Genomic DNA, 17,508 nt, shown 5'->3' with positions numbered 1-17,508 from the left:
CCTTCACATTATTTCATTCTTCAACATCACACAGCTGTAGCGCTAGCGGGAGATGCAAAGTGGAAGACCCTTGGTCGAGGCATGAAAGACCAGAGCTGTTAATACTACCTTCCTTTGACGGGCGAGACTTCGCACTCACATAATGAGAAATATATCTGTACGTCTCTCTCTCCATATGCCATAATATTGGTTATGTGCATTTCTTTCAGATGGCATCTCGAACTTCTGTGTGCATTTTTCCATTATTGTCACAGACATAATAATGGATGGTTACTGCTAAAAGATAGCCAAGGTAAGAAAGAAACGCATCAGAAATCTGTCCATACGTGCCCGGTCAATGTCTTAAAGGGGAAATAAGTAGTTTATAGTGCCATCTAGAGGAGAGGCTGAAATTTACAACAAAGACCTGCTGCTCTGCTCACCCCCTCCCTTCCCTGAGCGCTACGGTATCCGCAGCTGGTCAAATGTCGTCCTCGTTGTCGTTCTCCGTGTCAGCAGATGAGGTTCGTGAGGTGAGGGAGAGGGCGAGCTACCACGGCCGTAGCAGACGAAGCGAGAGAGTGGAGGCGGGACTTCTGCTACAAGTAAAGAGACGCTTGATTTGTTCTCTCGCGTTTGTCCTTACAGGCTCCGGTAGAAACATATCGTCTCGCTGCTAACAGTGGCTATGCAACTGCGGCCATGTTATTTTACGACTTTTTATGACTTTTTGAAACACTACGAAAATGAGACAAAAACTATAATACAGCGACTAGACAATGCAGGAGCACATAATATGTATAAAAAAGTGGATTTTGGGTCATATAAACCCATAAATACTACACATTGTCCCTTTAAATATAGGTTTTCCAGCTGGAAACTACAGTATGGAAACCCAATAGAGAGAATCTGGGAGTAAGTCCTTCATTCAGAGTGACCTTAGTCTCTGTGATCTAAAACTTGAAGGACGAAACCTGGGCTCTTGTTGGGGGTGAGCTCCACTCGACACGACCTTCTGATCTCGCCTCAAATGTCTGCTACGATGTGAATTCGTCCCCAGGGAGGAGCAGACAGAAGATGGGGGGGAAAAGGAAGCGACTCACGTCGGGAGACGAATGGACAAAAGAAGGGGGAAAAAAGGTGGATCCTGAACACACGATGAGATCCAAAAGCAGGAAGCAGCCGGAGAAAGTGAGGGAGAAGCCGAGGAAACGCTGGAATGAAAGCAGGCAGATAACAGAGCGGAGATCAACAGCAACAAGACCGAGAGCATCTGGGGAGCGTCTCTCTACGGACGTGAAAGAGCGACTCTATAAAGAGATTCTGGGGAAGCCGAATAAACCCCGCTTCACTGAAACATTAAATAATAATCATGATCAAAGTTTACAAGCAAATGCATATTTGATGGCCGACTGTTACCCGCTGCTCGCAATAACGGCTTCCTGCCCCCACTTTGATAGTCGTTGTAGACAGTTGGCTCTTCTACAAATGGAGGTAACAAATAAGGAATGAGGAAGAGAAAACAAAAAGTGGAAGTGGGAGAAGAAATAACATGCGGGGGGATTCACCGGCAGAACACTGTGGATAAATTCAATGTTAGCCTGAGGGTTAAACATTTGAATTTACCTCCCCCTCTGGATCTAAGGAGCTCAAACTCTTTGAGGAAGTGGGGAGTTCTGGAAGATTCTAAAGCTGTCCAGATGATTGTGTCACTGTGTTTGCATGTTTGGATGATGCCCATTTATTTGCATGTAAGCCGACTTCTTTTCCAACTGATGTAACAATGTTAAAACCTCACACTCTACAGCAGCGCCGATTCTATTCCACTGCTTATTATCAGCCATTTTTTCCCCACTTGGTCAAACTAAGAGTAAACTTAAAACAAGTACAATGCTGCTGTGTTTGTTTAATTCACATTCTATAACAGAGTTTAATTATTATTATTTTTTTTTTTTTAATTGAATTAATTTTTTTTCACATCTTTTATTCATAAAACACAGTGAAGAGCAGTGTAGGGCTTTTATTTTCTTTAAAGGAAGTCCCTTTGACGTCAACCATTCATCAGTTTTATTTTGTTCCAATCCCAACGTCCTCTAATATTGTGGGAATGAAACGTGCATCTCGGAGCCAGTGTCTCATGATCAAATAAAATATCGGAGTCCAGGCACCGTTTACCAGTTAGCTGCGTTAGCTCCTTTAGTGCCATTAGCATGCCTACACATTATTACATTATCTTATACAAACTGTATTGTTTTGATGCCATAATTTGCCTCAACACACTATGCATTGTATAAATTTTTGAATCAAGAATGGTTGAATTGAGAATGGTTTGAATTGAGAATCGTATGAATCGAATCGTGAGCCATCCAAAGATTCACATCCTCAGTAATAGCCAGCGTCCCCGCGCTTTGCGTCTGTGTGCCTGTTTTTAAAGGTTAGCTTTACTTTAGAGACTTGTTTTCGTCGCCAAGGAAACGCGTCACGCGTTAACGTGCCAGCACAAATTAAAAAAGAACTATATTTTTTGGATAAAGTGGCCCTTTAAGGTTGAAACATCAACAAAGAAATCAGAGACTGCCATGAGCTTCCCTCGCTTCCCCACTTACAGCAAACTTGCGAGCGGTCAACGTGACATTGACTTGAGTGCTGCAGAAAAGACGGCCTCCTGGGATAAAAACGGCTGTTAGATGGGCGCTTAGGGGAGGAGACGTAAGTAAAGCCGAGCTAGAGCGGTGATCTTAAGAAAGTGTTCACCTGAGGGGAGAGAGACTTATTTCCCCATCTTTCCGTCGTCTCATCTGCGACGCAGTAAAACGGAGTGGAATCAACTCTCCTTTCCTCCTGTCCTCATCCGTCCTTCGCTCCCTCGTTATTTCTCTTACGTTCTCTTGCTCTTAACGAGTGGCGAGCCCTACGGCTGAATCACCGGCTGAGGCTTCAGACTTCCACTCCCATTTGCCACAGTCGGAGAGCGTGTCAGCATCGATGAGGCTCACGTCAAGATTAGACTCCCGTGTGTGCGTATGTGCTCCTGCAAATGGCCTGGATTTGGGATTGTTTTTATTGAGCTTTCTCTCTTCCTTTTTTCCCCTTCTTCACACAGTCACACACACACCTAGCGTCTGCCTCGTGTGTCGAAGTGCAAAAGGAGAGGAGGAAAGAAAAAGAAATCATAGACAAATATTTGGGAAATGGACATTACGAGCAATGAAATGAAAAGCAGAGAAAGTTAATGAAAGAAGACAGGAAGACAAATGCACAAAGAAGAGGAGGAATAAGCAATAAAATTAAAATCAGTGGACTGAGGAGAGACTTCATTTCAACGACTGCTGCTGCGACAGTGTGTGTGTGTGTGTGTGTGTGTGTGTGTGTGTGTGTGTGTGTGTGTGTGTAACATGTCCGCCACAATTTACTTGAGTCAGTAGCTTTTTCCCCTTTTGCTTCCTGAATAAAAAAAACAAACATAATCACTCGAGTTATTATAGCTGCTTCACTCCAAGGATCCATTCAGTCCATGCCCAACAACACCGCGCTGTGAAAAATGAAATGGATTTTTTTTTTTTGTGCTGATTTCGATTGCATATTGTTCCCGATGTGCTGAAACTTTTCAAAAAGAATCAATCGGAGACGAAAAAGGCAGACGCGGTGAAGTTTGTGTGCAGATCTACCAGGTTTATAATGACATTTACTGCTAATAATCCACAAACATATCCACTACTCTGTCTGGCTCTAATAGAGGTACATGACATAAATATATAATTAAAGGTGCCATATGTAAGAATGTGGCCAAAAAAACCGTTACTACATATAAAAATACCGAGGTCTTTGAGGTTTCGTTTTCTGACGTAACTGGCAACCCGTGGTTGCTCGGCAGCTGAAACTCTACTGACTGCAATGATTGGTAGACGGCGGTAGGTGGCGCCACATGCCAAAACACGATTTCAAAACATAAACATGATTTGCAGTCTGCAAAATATATATTTTTTAATGCAAATATTTTGTCTGTACTGTTGTTGTTGGCGAGTTCAGTTTGTTATATGAACATTATTCCGGAGTCTCTGTGACATATTATGCACCTTTAAATAAATAATCCACATAATATGTTACACAACATAATGAAATAATGTTTTTAATAGGGTTTTATTGTGTTAAAATATTACAAATGATTATTAGTTATTATCTCGTCACTGTCGTTTCCATTATGTGGCTGAGGCAAATCACCAAATTGCAAACTGCAGTCGTCCGCTATATAAATGTGGGTAATTGGTTTAATGCCATGCGTGTAATGGGATGTGTAGTCAAGCCAGAGGCACAGTTACTGTGGATTAAGCCTCACTGTCTGCAGCGGGGGGAAGATAGATTTTTTTATTCTCCTCTGTGCCACTCAGATAAAGCCTAACTCAACCTTTTTATGACGCTTTTCTGATCTCTGTATTTCACTCCAGACAACACTGATACGACTGTATGATTTAATTAATGAATATGAACAGCGTCTCCGATCTCTAATGACAATTACGGATTATTATTCGAGGATAATCTTTGTCATTTTATAAATTATGGGCCGACATGGATGAGGATGGTCGCACAACTTTGATCTAAGCTTTTGTATTTGACACCAATTATACTCCCCACACAGGCAAAACGACCCCGCTTTTAAGCCAATAACTGCAAATTGATTTCTTTTACAGTTACACATTCTTATACCGCCCTTGTTAGAGTCCCTTACGACACACAGAAAGAGAAGAACAGCCCCCTTCACATTAAACAGGCCCATTACTAGACATTGATCGTAGTTAACGCCGATGTCGGGCCGCGTTCGTCGCTCCCGTCCTTCCGCTCTATAGCCTCAGCGTGAGCATTTATCTGGTATCGTTTAACAAAGTATGAGGAGGTGAGGGGGCATTCACGTCGGCGCGTATCACATCAACACTGTGCCTGCGCTGACTTTTTAGTCAGGGCTGTATGGAAATGAAAGGAGAAAAGAACTTCATACGGAAAATACAATTGAACGTTCTGGCGCTAAGAGAAGAGCAGTGTGATAAACGCTCTGGCGGCAAGGTCATACCAAAGTAAATGGCTCAAAATGGTTGTCAAGACAGAAGTCTGGACAATACAGAGGTGATCGAATCTCATTACAGTGCTTATAGTTTAAAGATTAGACGTCAAGTTTAAAGTTATACCACCTCATTTAATACTAAGAATAGATTTGCTTTGTTTTAGATTTTTAAAGCTCTGAAATGTATTATAATAAAGCTGCCATTCAATGAAACAATCACATATCAGTCAAGGATTTTCATTACGTTTTCAAAGAACATAACACTGCGAATGGAGGCATCCAGAAAAATGTTTCTAATTCACTTTGAGTGTTGACAATGTGGGTCTGTTGATTGGCAGATGTTGAGAAATGCTCAACTTTTTCCAAGTGGCAGCAAAAGCACCATCCAAATCGAAGGAAATCGACGTGTTTTAGCTCAAACACTACAGCACAAACGGCGCTCTCTGACAAAGTTGTTGTCCCATTGCATGTGTGAAAGCTTACATGTGTGAAACTGTAAAGATCCAGGCATGAGAATAACACAATTTACATCTACGAGTTGGTCTAGTGGCCTTGGAAGACCAAGAAGAGTCTTTCTGCATGGAGTTTGCATGTTCTCTCAGTGTGTGCATGGGTTTTCCCCGGGTTTTCTGGCTTCCTCCCACAGTCCAAACACATGTAATATGGGATTAGGTAAATTGGACACTTAAAATTGACTGTAGGTGTGAAAGTGGATGATTTGTGTCCCTGTGATGGACTGGTGATCTGCCCAGGGTTTACTTTTCATCCTACGTCAGCTGAGACCCTCATGCGGAGGATACAGCAGCAGAAGATGGATAGATGGAGCAATAACATCAAAACGTCGGTAACTCATAAGCGTACCTGTTGATCGCAGAACTGAGCTCGTCCAGACGCCGCGCGTCAGTGGTGGAGGTGTTGTCGAGCTTGGACAGGCTGTCCATCTTCTTCAGAATCACCTCCAGCATGTCGCTGATCTTCCTCAGCACGCCGCGCGACTCCACACCTCCCAGGACTGAGCGTGGAGAGAGAGAGAGAGAGACAGAGAAGCAGAAGACGAGGGTTGAATGAAACGTCGGACAGCAAAGTGCAAGACAATCTTGCAGAACAGCATGCACATTAAAAATCAAAGCCTGCAGCTTCCTCTCGCTCACCACGCCGATTTTGGCTGCGGTTGCGTTTTGGATGACTTTCTCAGCACAGCAGTGAAGATCAAAAGTAAACTTCTTTATTTCATGTGCCAGCTCACAACGAATTATGTCTGTTTTTCCTACCAGTGAATCCATCAACAGCAGACTCGCATCATATTATATGTGGTAAAAACTGAAGGACTTTGAAATGTTCACATTTGACCTCTCATCAGTTTATCAAATGTATCCAAAAAATCATGAGAATGTAACAGAAGAGCTTAGGACGTAGTCTGACTAAGGCAGGCCATCGGACAACTCGCCGAGTCCGGGTATAACGTGGAGGAGAATACCGATTTATTGTTTGTGTACGTCTGACTCCGCCTCCGTAGGTGGCGCTGGATCCCTCTGTGAGCTAGTGAATAATGACTCAGTTTCCTGTTGAAACTTCACGTCATAGAAAAACAAACCACTTGTGGTAGCTGTGTTGTACGAGGAAATACTTTTACTTCTACTTCCGGGTCAAAAATCAGCGAGGTGGTTGATGCGCAAAAAGCCAGGTCCGACTGTAGTCCGACTAAGTGAGTAATCGGACTATGAATCGCATTATCCAGATATGTTAGTCCGACAGACTAGCTGGATTTTAGTCAGACTAACGTGTTTTCATGACATTAAGAAAACCAAATTATTGTCCTAAGAAAGACGTTTATGCATCTCCTTCTACTTCCGGGTCAAAAATCAGTGAGGTGGTGCAGTTTTGGTGAATGCACATAAAGCCAAGTCCGACTCTAGTCCGACTAAGCGATTAATCGGACTATGAATCGCATTATCCAGATTTCCAGTTTGTCCGACTCAGACTAGCTCGATTTTAGACTAAGGAGTTCTCATGACATTAAGAAAACCAAATTATTGTCTTAATCCAACTAAAATAAGACTTTTAACATGCATGTAAACACATTGACTGTGAAAATGGCATCTACAGTAAATGGATACTTCCTTTGACTTTATTGTATATGGTATATTCCATAAGAAGTGATAAAAAAACACTTTCTACCCTAAAAACACGAAACAGCTTGGCAGTTTGATAAAGCGAAGCATTAAACCCTTCCAACTTGGTTCCCTGCCATCATCGTGAGCATCATTTTGTTGCTATAAAGCTAGAAATGAGCTGATAAAACACTCAGTATCAGTCCGATACTGGCCAAAAATTGGATATTGGCAAAAGAAAAACAAGGAATATGATCCATAAAGCATAAAAAATACGACGCAAAGGCTTCAACAAGCACAGGCCACACGGATGCAAATATCTTCCACGTAGTTAAAGCATTATGTTGTTTAAATATCGGCAGCAAAAGTGGCATCGAGCCAGCCCAAAATAAAGGTTGCGCTATCGATTTAATCACAGGTCACGCCGTCATATTTTACTTTACGCCTCATTCGCCTCCCAGCTCGGCCACATGTGACCACCGGGTTATTCTCCGTCTCTTTAGCCGGCTAAAAGAATTCAGAAACTCCCAATTCCCCCCGACGGTGGTTGCCATGGCAACCGAGGTCCCTATACTTGTAGTAAAGCCAATGATACGCTAAGACTCCAGTTGAGGGAATGTGGACTGTGTCCCAAATTGTCTCGTGGTCACACAGTTACACAACTCGTGCCCTGAACGACAAAGGAAGGACACACAACACGGCTCATTGTAGGAGAGGAAGCTAAAGAGAATATTCATTTTTGTGGGCATGACAGAGAGATGACCCCCGCCGTGGCACTGCTTTAAAACCATGAAAGCATTACCCCCCTCTGGATGTGTGCAACTTTAATTCTCCCCTACAGTCGTCTTTGTTTCTCAGTGCAGCATTGATTTCTCTTCATATAATGGGAGACAGGGAGATAAAGAAGGCATATATTTATATTGTGGCTGTATAAAAGATGAACCCGACCTCATTAGAATAATTACACGGAGGGGTTCACACAGGCTGCTGAAAGGTGGAGATACGGTTGTGGAAGAAGTCACAATGATCGCATCCATAAAAAGAATCAGCGACAGGAAGAACTGTGTCGCCGCACAATTAACTTAACCACAATCATTATGTGAGCCTGTGCAATTATACGGTAAATTAATAAGTGAAGTAAATAAAAACGTGGGGGTGTCCGGCGTCACACGATTCAACTCAGGAGTTCATTCTGCAAAAGATATCGAGTTAGTCCCGTGCACTTTAATTCAAGTTAAAGTCAAAGTATTATTATTATTGTTAAGATTTTTGACCTGTGCAAAGCTGTTAAAAATGTTAGAACAACGATGTGTTTTGCTATGAAGTATTTGATTTGTCAGTTGATGTCATCAGACATAATTGTGTGTACAAATCCAAAAAAAAGACTAAAAGCAAGAATGCCATTTTGTGTGTTTATTATATTCTGTTTAAGATCTGTATGAAATCTGATCTGTCCATATGTGCACTGTAGCATATTAACGTCATGTTACGGCAATGATGACAAAAAGAGCCAAAGGAGATCTGACCACCATCCAAAACTACAGCTGAAACAATTAATTTATACTATTTTAACGATTTATTAATCGGTTTGAAGCTTTTTTCATGATTAAAACAAGATTTCTGATTGTTTTAGCTTCTTAAATGTAATTATTGTATATTATTTCTTGCTCCACATAACAAAGAAATCATTAAAACTGAATCATTTTGGTTTGTGGACAAAACAAAGACATTTGAGAACATCGTCATTTCCAGGTTTGACAAACACTGATCAACATTTTATGGACCAAATGATTAATTGAGAAAATAATCGTTAGTTATTTTCAATTACTACACACGACGAAGAAAGAAAGCAGCTAAAAAGGATAAATCTATGGAGATAAGGCGACCACAGCGGGTCAGAGTTTATACCTCTATCCTCCCATCAGAGCACATAGGGCCCGTCATATATTGACACGGCAAACACCTGGATTACACCGTCTGACCACTATGTCAAACCACACGTCTGCTACCTGACAGGCAATTACTGCCAAGGGTTCTCCCGTGCCTGACGCAGCGCACACGCAAGGTCATTGTCTACCTGGATCTCTCGCAGGAGCAGATGGCAAATCCAAGTTCAGCAAGTTATCGCCGCGGCGACAGATGTATTTGTGCGAGACTTAGGAGCGTCACATCCTCTCTGCCTGTGATCAACAGTCGTGTCAGGGTGTTATCTTTGTGTGATTGACTGATGGAATAAATGAATAGATATCATCCATGTAAAGGGTTAGGAGCAAATAAAATAACTTCTGTTAAAGGGTAAAAAAAGAAAAAGAAGGCTTTTTTGTCAGATTTTTTTGTGATTTAGAGAGAAATTATATCATGATATTATTTCATCTATATTATATGAAAAAAATTATCTAAAAATATAATTATATTATATAATATAATTTATGAATATTTAAACAAATTCATTCAAATACATATACAGTACATATACATACATGTACATATACATACATACGTGTATGTATACATATACGTATGTACACATATATAAGTATGTACACATATATACGTATGTTCCCATATATACATATATGTACGTACGTATACATACGGATACATACATGCGTACATATGTATACATAATATGCACACATACATACATATGTATACATATACACATATGTATACATATACACATACATATACACATATACACATACATATACATATATACACATACATATACATATATACATACATATGTATACATATACACATACATACATACATATGTATACATATACACATACATATACACATATACACATACACATATACACATACATACATACGTATACATCAGGGGTCACCAACCTTTTTGAGACAGAGAGCTACCTTAAGGGTAAAAAATTATATGGAGGGCTACCACATTAACATTTTATGCACCATTTTTTTACCATTTAAAGGGACACTGTGTAGTATTTATGGGTTTATATAACCCAAAATCCACTTTTTTATACATATTATGTGCTCCTGCATTGTCAAGTCGCTGTATAATAGTTTTTGTTTCATTTTCGTAGTGTTTCAAAAAGTCATGTAAAATAACATGGTCGCGGGCTGCGGTTGCATAGCCACTGTTAGCAGCGAGACGCCATGTTTCTACCGGAGCCTGTGAGGACAAACGCGAGAGAATATCAAAGATATTTTACTGAGCCATCATACGGATACATGCAAGTGAGGTGAAGTGAAGTGAGCTCGCGGGCACCCTATTGGCTGCCTGCGGGCTACCAGGTGCCCGCGGGCACCACGTTGGTGACCCCTGGTATACATACATACGAATACATACATACGTATACATACATACGTATACATACATACGTATACATACATACGTATACATATATGTACACACTCATTTATACATATATACACATATATACATATATATATACACACACATACATACATATACACATATATACATACATATACACATATATACATACATATACATGTATGCATATATATGTATATATATATATAGTGATGGTGATTTCAGATAACCTCACACACACTTAGAGTGTGATTGGTTTCAAATGAGGGAGTCTCTTTCTAAACGGCTTTTAATAAACTATAACGTGAGCGATTACAAGACGGGGGAGGGAAAAACACCAAAGTAATACAAAACCCTTGGCCCTTGATAGATAACCAACAAACAGCTGTGCTGTCCAGCAGTCAATTGATTCAACGAGCCTGAAGGTACAGGAGAATAGACGTGTCCCATGTTTCTCGTGTATCAAATATCATTTAAGGTCAGGGGGCTAATTGTTCTCTGCCAGTCTCTGCGTCTCTGGACAAATCTCCGCGTCGAAACTTAGTCACAGAAGCTCGACGGCGACGCTGTGTGAGAATGACCAGCTGTAACCAATGAGGCTCGGCGATGAAAGACTCACTGGAAATGTTTTTAAACGCGTTTGACACAGGTGAACAAATTGCAGAGTGCCAATGTTCCAAAGGCTTGTTTGAAATGGCACATAAAACATCTCCATGGTCATGTTAAAATCTTAATTAACCCGTACATGTATTTGCTTTACATGTCACCACACCAGGCTATTTCAATAACCATGATAGAGATATGAGAATTTTATTAAAATGTTATTAAAAGTAAAAAAACAGTGACCTAACATGACCAACCTGCTGGAATGCTTTTTTCCTGTTGAGTTTGGCTTCCTCCAGTGCCATGGATGGAATACAATCAGCACACACACACACACACACACTCAAAGAGCCCAGCTTCAGCCACCACACTGGGCTGAATATTTAATGTCACAGCACATCGTATCTCTGCCAAGGACTGAAATGCGTGAAGCTTAAACAGAAATCTTGTTCGTGTCTACAAAGAGACAAGTGGAAACACAAGAGACATTATGTGTCGGTGTATATGTAGCATGTATGCACACACACAGACTGTAACCGACAGCTACATCCTAAGTATTAACATTAGTGACTGGCAATTTAAATAAGCAACACGATGTAGCTTTAACTTTTCAACTCATTTGCACTGGAAAAATTTGCAACGGTTTCTGAAAGCTGAGAAGTTGCACGTCAAAGCCACCTTGTGGTTATTGCGGTTATTTCATTTGTGTTGTTGCAGGAAGATGGTTAATCAGCATATTTGATGCCATAACGGGAAAAAAAACGTCTGTTGTCCAGGGCACTAGGCACTACGCATGACGCGTTACCATGTCAACTGACTGGAAAATTTTCACAACACAGGAGTCCAGGCACGGTTTACCAGTTAGCTCCATTAGCTCGTTTAGCGCCATTAGCGCGCCTACAGTCAAACTGGAGCAATCCGTTTGTTAAATGAAAAGAGCAGCGCTACAAATAACCAGCGTACCTGTTATTAACAGTACAGCCAAAATATTTGCATAAAAAAAACATTTTGCAGACTGCAAATCATGTTTTGGCATGTGGCGCCACCTACCGCCATCTACCAATCATTGCAGTCAGTCGCGTCGCAGCTGCCGAGCAACCACGGGTTGCCAGTTACTTCTGAGCTACAGTGGCAGAGAAAACGAAACCTAAAAGACCTCGGTATTTTGAAGTATTTGAGTGTAGTAACCGTTTTTGGCCACATTCTTACATATAGCGCCTTTAACAATCAGGAGTCACGTAAACATGACGTCACGCACGTCTCTTTCCGGTCATGGAAACGTGTCATGCGTTAATGTGTGTCAACGTTGACGCCGCTAACGCGTCCAGCACTCATTTTAAATAAAACTTATTTTTGTTTTTCTTCATTTTGAAATATTAATACCATCTTAGTCACCTTTTCTGGCCCTTTTATGGTTAAAATAAGCAAAATAAAAATCCAGACGGACATTTAGAGGCTAAGGTGTTAAAGGGTTATTAATAAAAGTGTCACACGGAAAACACGACACTTAAAGTGACTGAATGAAACCAACATGTCTGGCTTTGTGACAATGGGAATGACACAGAAAGAGTGATATAACATCTATGACATCGCACCCATCAACCTCTTTCATGTCACTGGATAAAAACAAAAATTAGCCTCGAGGTTCTTGGACTGCAGGAGTCACAGAAAGGACAGCAGGGTCATCTTTTATAACTGAATTAAACTAGACTAGAAAAGCACTCGGAGAGCGCAGACCTCCTACACAAGTGCCTACACAATACACCCTTGCTGGCGTGCACCGATCACGCCCAAAATTGAATCACTTGTTCCTGGTCCATATGGGGACATTTCCTGAAAATTTCATCCAAATCCGTCTGTGACTTTTTTGCTTTATGTTGCTAGCGAACAAACAGACAAACAAACAAAATGCCGGAGGTCAATTGACCTACAAAAATCACAAATGCAGATAAATAAACAAGTAAACAACATCTAGATCATCTATGCTGTGTGCTGGGTTTGTTGTGAGTCAGCCAATCATCTACTGTACACACACACACACACACACACACACACAGACACACACACACGTCTGAATAACAGAATGGTGTTTTGATTGGTTTAGGGAGGAGGGGTGAAGGGATTGTGTGAATATTTATGAGGGGGAAACTATTTGAGGTTTGATGAATGCCAACGGAAGGGCCTGCTGCTGGAGAAAGGTTGACAAAGCTAAATTAACCGGAGACCGATGTCAGACCGATCTCACACACACATACACAGAGAAAGAGCGGGGAAAAAGTCAGGAAAATGTGACAAAAAGCAACACAACTGTGATTTTATATCATAGTTTAAAGTCAGGGCTATAAAGACTCGAGTCGACGCTGCTACACCACACACACACACACACACACACACACATTGATCGTTTTAATCAATGCTTAATAACTGTGGGTTCACCGTGTCCTGTTTGAGAGACACCCCCCTCTCCGAGAGAACAATCAAATCATCCAGCTGCGACTCTAAAGTCACTGCGTTCACGCCGGTTTCTGCCTGTCGTTTCTCCATTAGTCGCAATCGGGCTGCAGGATTTGCCTAGAGATTACATCATCGCTTCAGCGTAACCGACGCTCCTCAGGAGAGAGAGAGAGAGAGAGAGAGAGACCGTGGACTATAGAGTCGAGCAAGAAACCTCACATATAGAATACAATCCTCATGTTTATATTATCCTCCTAACGCATGGTTTTCGCTCACTCCTTCGCCACAACGCCATCCCCCGGCGCACAGACGGCGGTGCTCAACGCCACACTTCCGCTACAATCTCGCTCATTTCTCCTCCCTACGCGCAATTAGCGCAAATTACATGTGGTTTAATTATTACGTTGCAGGAGCAGCGTTACAGCTAAACAAACAACAGAAGTGAAAGATTTAAGCACAACACGGAAATTTGTGCGATGGAAGTTCTGGGAACGAAAGCGTTGGTTCGGTGTGAGCCGGAGCAGACGCAAATACGACAAATGGAGCGTGAAGGGAGCGAAACGCTGAACCGGCAATAAAGTAAACATTATGAATAGCAAATTATCCGAGGGACAATTTAGTCAGACGTAAGGCCAGAACTTAAAGGAAGATTACGAAGCTGATTCGTACCCCTGCATTAGCTATAGAATAGAATCAGCTGGTGATTAACATGTAAAAGGTTATAAAGGTTCAGCTTTTGAAATATGCAACAAATTGGATTTCCTGATGGGAGATGGCAGATATGAGAGGATATTAAAACATACAGACACTGCATATTAATGCTGACAACTTCTGTCCCTTTGCCCTCATTTCCTGCATTTTGATTGGCTTACAGGAGTCGTCGCAGCGTTCGTCATTTCCCAGACATCTCTGCAGCATCCTTTCATATTATGCCCATTATCCTTATCTTTCATGCACTTTCTTACTTTAATTTTCCCTCCGTCACCGTCTACGGGGCTTATCTTTATATTATGATGACACAGGTTGAAACACTGGCATCAACTGAGCTTCCACACAAAAGCACAAAAAAAATAAAAAAACAATAGTTGAGTCGAGAGCAAATTGCGTGTACACACGTGCAGCATGAAAGGTTAATCTGTTGACAAGCGCAGTTTCGTCTTGTGCGTGGGCGCATTTGTTTCTTGATGAAAGCGTGATGAAACGGGGTGATGGAGCAACCGCCGTTTGGAACCATGCTTTTTTTTTTCAAATGGAATACAAAACAATGGATTTCTTCATCAGACTCTACTGACTTAAATCGCACAAAATCGCAAAACACACACACACACACACACATGACTGGAAGTAAACCTGAAAGAGTGAAATGACCCACATACCTTTCACATTAGAAATAATACATATCCAAAATAACACGGCTAATTGAAAGCACTCATCACTTGACTATTCGCAAACACCGACGCTAATGGAATAATAGCGGCAATTATAGCATTATAAGAGGCATCATTTAGCCGCGCAATAGAGAGCAATGCCTCAAAGTGTAGTGCAGCCAGCATCCTTTACAAAAGTCTCCTTTACATAGACTTGGAAGTATGTTTAGTGTATGCTGTGTGTTCACAGGAAAGATGAGGGCGATGGCAAGCAATACAGAGGTAGAAGATGGGTTAAAATAACCGAAAATCAATTAACTGTCTATCTTAGCCCTTAAACACAACCATTGTAATGGTAAATTCAATTCCTCTGACTCAGAGCTACAACTGCCCATCACCCGATACCTGCCGAACACAGAATACCAGGTCATTTGTGTATAGTGTATTGTATATTGTGTCTAGTGTCTAGCCTAAACTGACACCACCCCACAACAGTCGGCTCCCCGATACCTACAGTAGACAAAGAGGTGTGAAAACACAGCCTGGAATGGCAGACTCGTTGCCTATTGGAGGACTGCAAAAGGGGAGTTGCTCAGGTATAAATGTGGAGGGCTCACTTTGCTCGGGGTCTTTCTCCAGCTAGGATCATTCCTGTGAAGTTTGACCTTTTCCAAAACTTGTCAGCCCGGCAGAAGTTCTCCATTTAATTCTTCACCAGCAGCAGAAACACCCTCAAAATGTCTGCCTTTTTTTTCTTATTTTAACCATAGCAGGACAAGAAAATGTCCTGTAACTAAGTGCCATTTTTCCGGAGTAACTTTCAATATCTGGCAGTTACCGCATGTTAAAATACCGTTTTATCAATTTATAACGACGGAAAAACACAACGTTTTATTATAAAACGCTGCAGTTGTCCGTGAACAACAGATTTTCCGGCTTCCTGAAACAGTGCAACCGGGTTGGATTTATATGTAAAGCTGCAGAAGAGAGTAGTAGAAAAGCAGCGGGGAGCGTACAGATACCCAGGCCAAGTTGGAGTAATCTTAACTTTCACTTCCTGGCAACTATCGGTGATGTTTTGGCAGCTGTTGTAAAAAGAGTTTTATGGTGATTGCCGTGGAACAAAAGAAAAAGTCCTCATCAGCCTGTGCCACTCTCGTCCTGGTGCCCATACTTAAACTTAAACAGCTTTTTCAGCTATGAATAATACATCAATTTCCTTGAAATAAATCTGTTCGGTGATCTCTCAATGAGGACTTTGCCCATAAATATTATCCTAGCGTTTCTCCCGCTTCCTCCTCCGTATGAACCTGTAAGTTTAGAAGTCTATAATTCAGCCATTAGCAGATAAATTAATATCAAAGTCTTTTCTTTGCACTGAGAGCTTTGGCAGACACAACCCCGTTTGGTTCCGAGGCAAACCTGGCACTTTCATTCACGCCGTTATTTACTCTGACTTACAGGTAATGAAGCAGAGGACCGGTGAAACCATGTGTGAGGGAGAAAAGATATATAAGCGTTCTGAGAGCCAAAATGGACATCTGGCTGAGGCTGTTGAGCTGCATGCTGGGTATATTATACAAATGTTTACAGTGCAAATAAGGGAATAAGTGTTCAGGTATGTGACGGCTATGGCACGAGCATAAAGGACCAACAACAACCTCTCAGATACGTTCTTTTTTCCATTCAATTTACTTCAACTGGGAAAAATAGGACTTCACTAAATCTCGACGAACATTTCCTTGCAAGCATTTTGTTAGAGTGAAAGCAGCTTCTTTGTGGCTCATAAACAAAACCCATAAAACAGCAGATATTGCCCTCCCCCCCCCCCCCGTTCCCCCAATGTATGAATTTGTAACTTTAGAAAAACAGCGGACCATGCTTAAATTTTCAAGAACCATAGCCAGCAGCAGGTAGCTACTCTCCAATGTGCACTAAATAATGAAATGCTTCTATTATGGTTTTATGTATTCATGGTTTAAAAATAAAAAATAAAAGCCTTGGCGGAGTATATTTTCCAACTCATTATGGCAAGAAATGCTGATAAATGTCCAATATGTAGGGCACTCACACATCACTACACTCTTAGAAATAAGGGTTCCAAAAGGGTCTTTCTACAAGGGCTGAGGTTCTAACTGGTACCATTTGCTTTCCCCGAAGAAAGGGTATTTCAAGGGTTCTTGGTAACACTAATGGTTCTGGAAAAGGTTCTACCTGGAGTATTCTCCTATGAGGACAAGCCGAAGAACGGTTCAACTTAGCACTTTTATTTTTAAGAGTGTACTGAAACTCAAGAATGTTTTCGAGCAACATCGATCAGCTAATGTGCGTGAACATGTGTAGACGTCGTTTTCACGTCGTCTCCACAGAGCATCACCCTTTTTTTTTAACCAAACTATATTTACACTGTACCTCCAGCTGTTCAATCTCTCTCCGCATTTATAATAAAACATTTATAAAGTCTGACTTCCAGGACTTCTACCTGAGTTCAGGTTCTTTCTTGTGTTTAAACCCTCTTGATCGATCACTTAGAGGAATAATCATCAGTTTTATTGTGCCGACTCCCGACTACAATGAACGATTAAAGTGGTTCCACATGCTTATTCTAATTAACACCAT

General features: G+C 41.2%; 1 protein-coding gene across 1 annotated transcript in view; it reads right to left on the bottom strand.

Annotated features, from left to right (window-relative positions):
• LOC310943941 (alpha-1,6-mannosylglycoprotein 6-beta-N-acetylglucosaminyltransferase B-like) overlaps positions 1-17,508 on the bottom strand; it is a gene marked incomplete at both ends in the record, with an annotated part of 95,272 nt that overhangs the window by 58,885 nt on the left and 18,879 nt on the right. Inside the window, one exon of the mRNA XM_083909637.1 lies at positions 5,897-6,047. Within this exon, the coding sequence (XP_083765763.1) occupies positions 5,897-6,047 (151 nt within the window). The remainder of the gene's footprint in view (positions 1-5,896; positions 6,048-17,508) is intronic.

This window comes from Microchirus variegatus (assembly GCF_963457635.1).
Source record: "Microchirus variegatus genome assembly, chromosome: 23".
NCBI lineage: Eukaryota > Metazoa > Chordata > Actinopteri > Pleuronectiformes > Soleidae > Microchirus > Microchirus variegatus.
The sequence above is the reverse complement of the archived record's forward strand: the minus strand, read 5'-3'. Positions and strand labels throughout refer to the sequence as shown.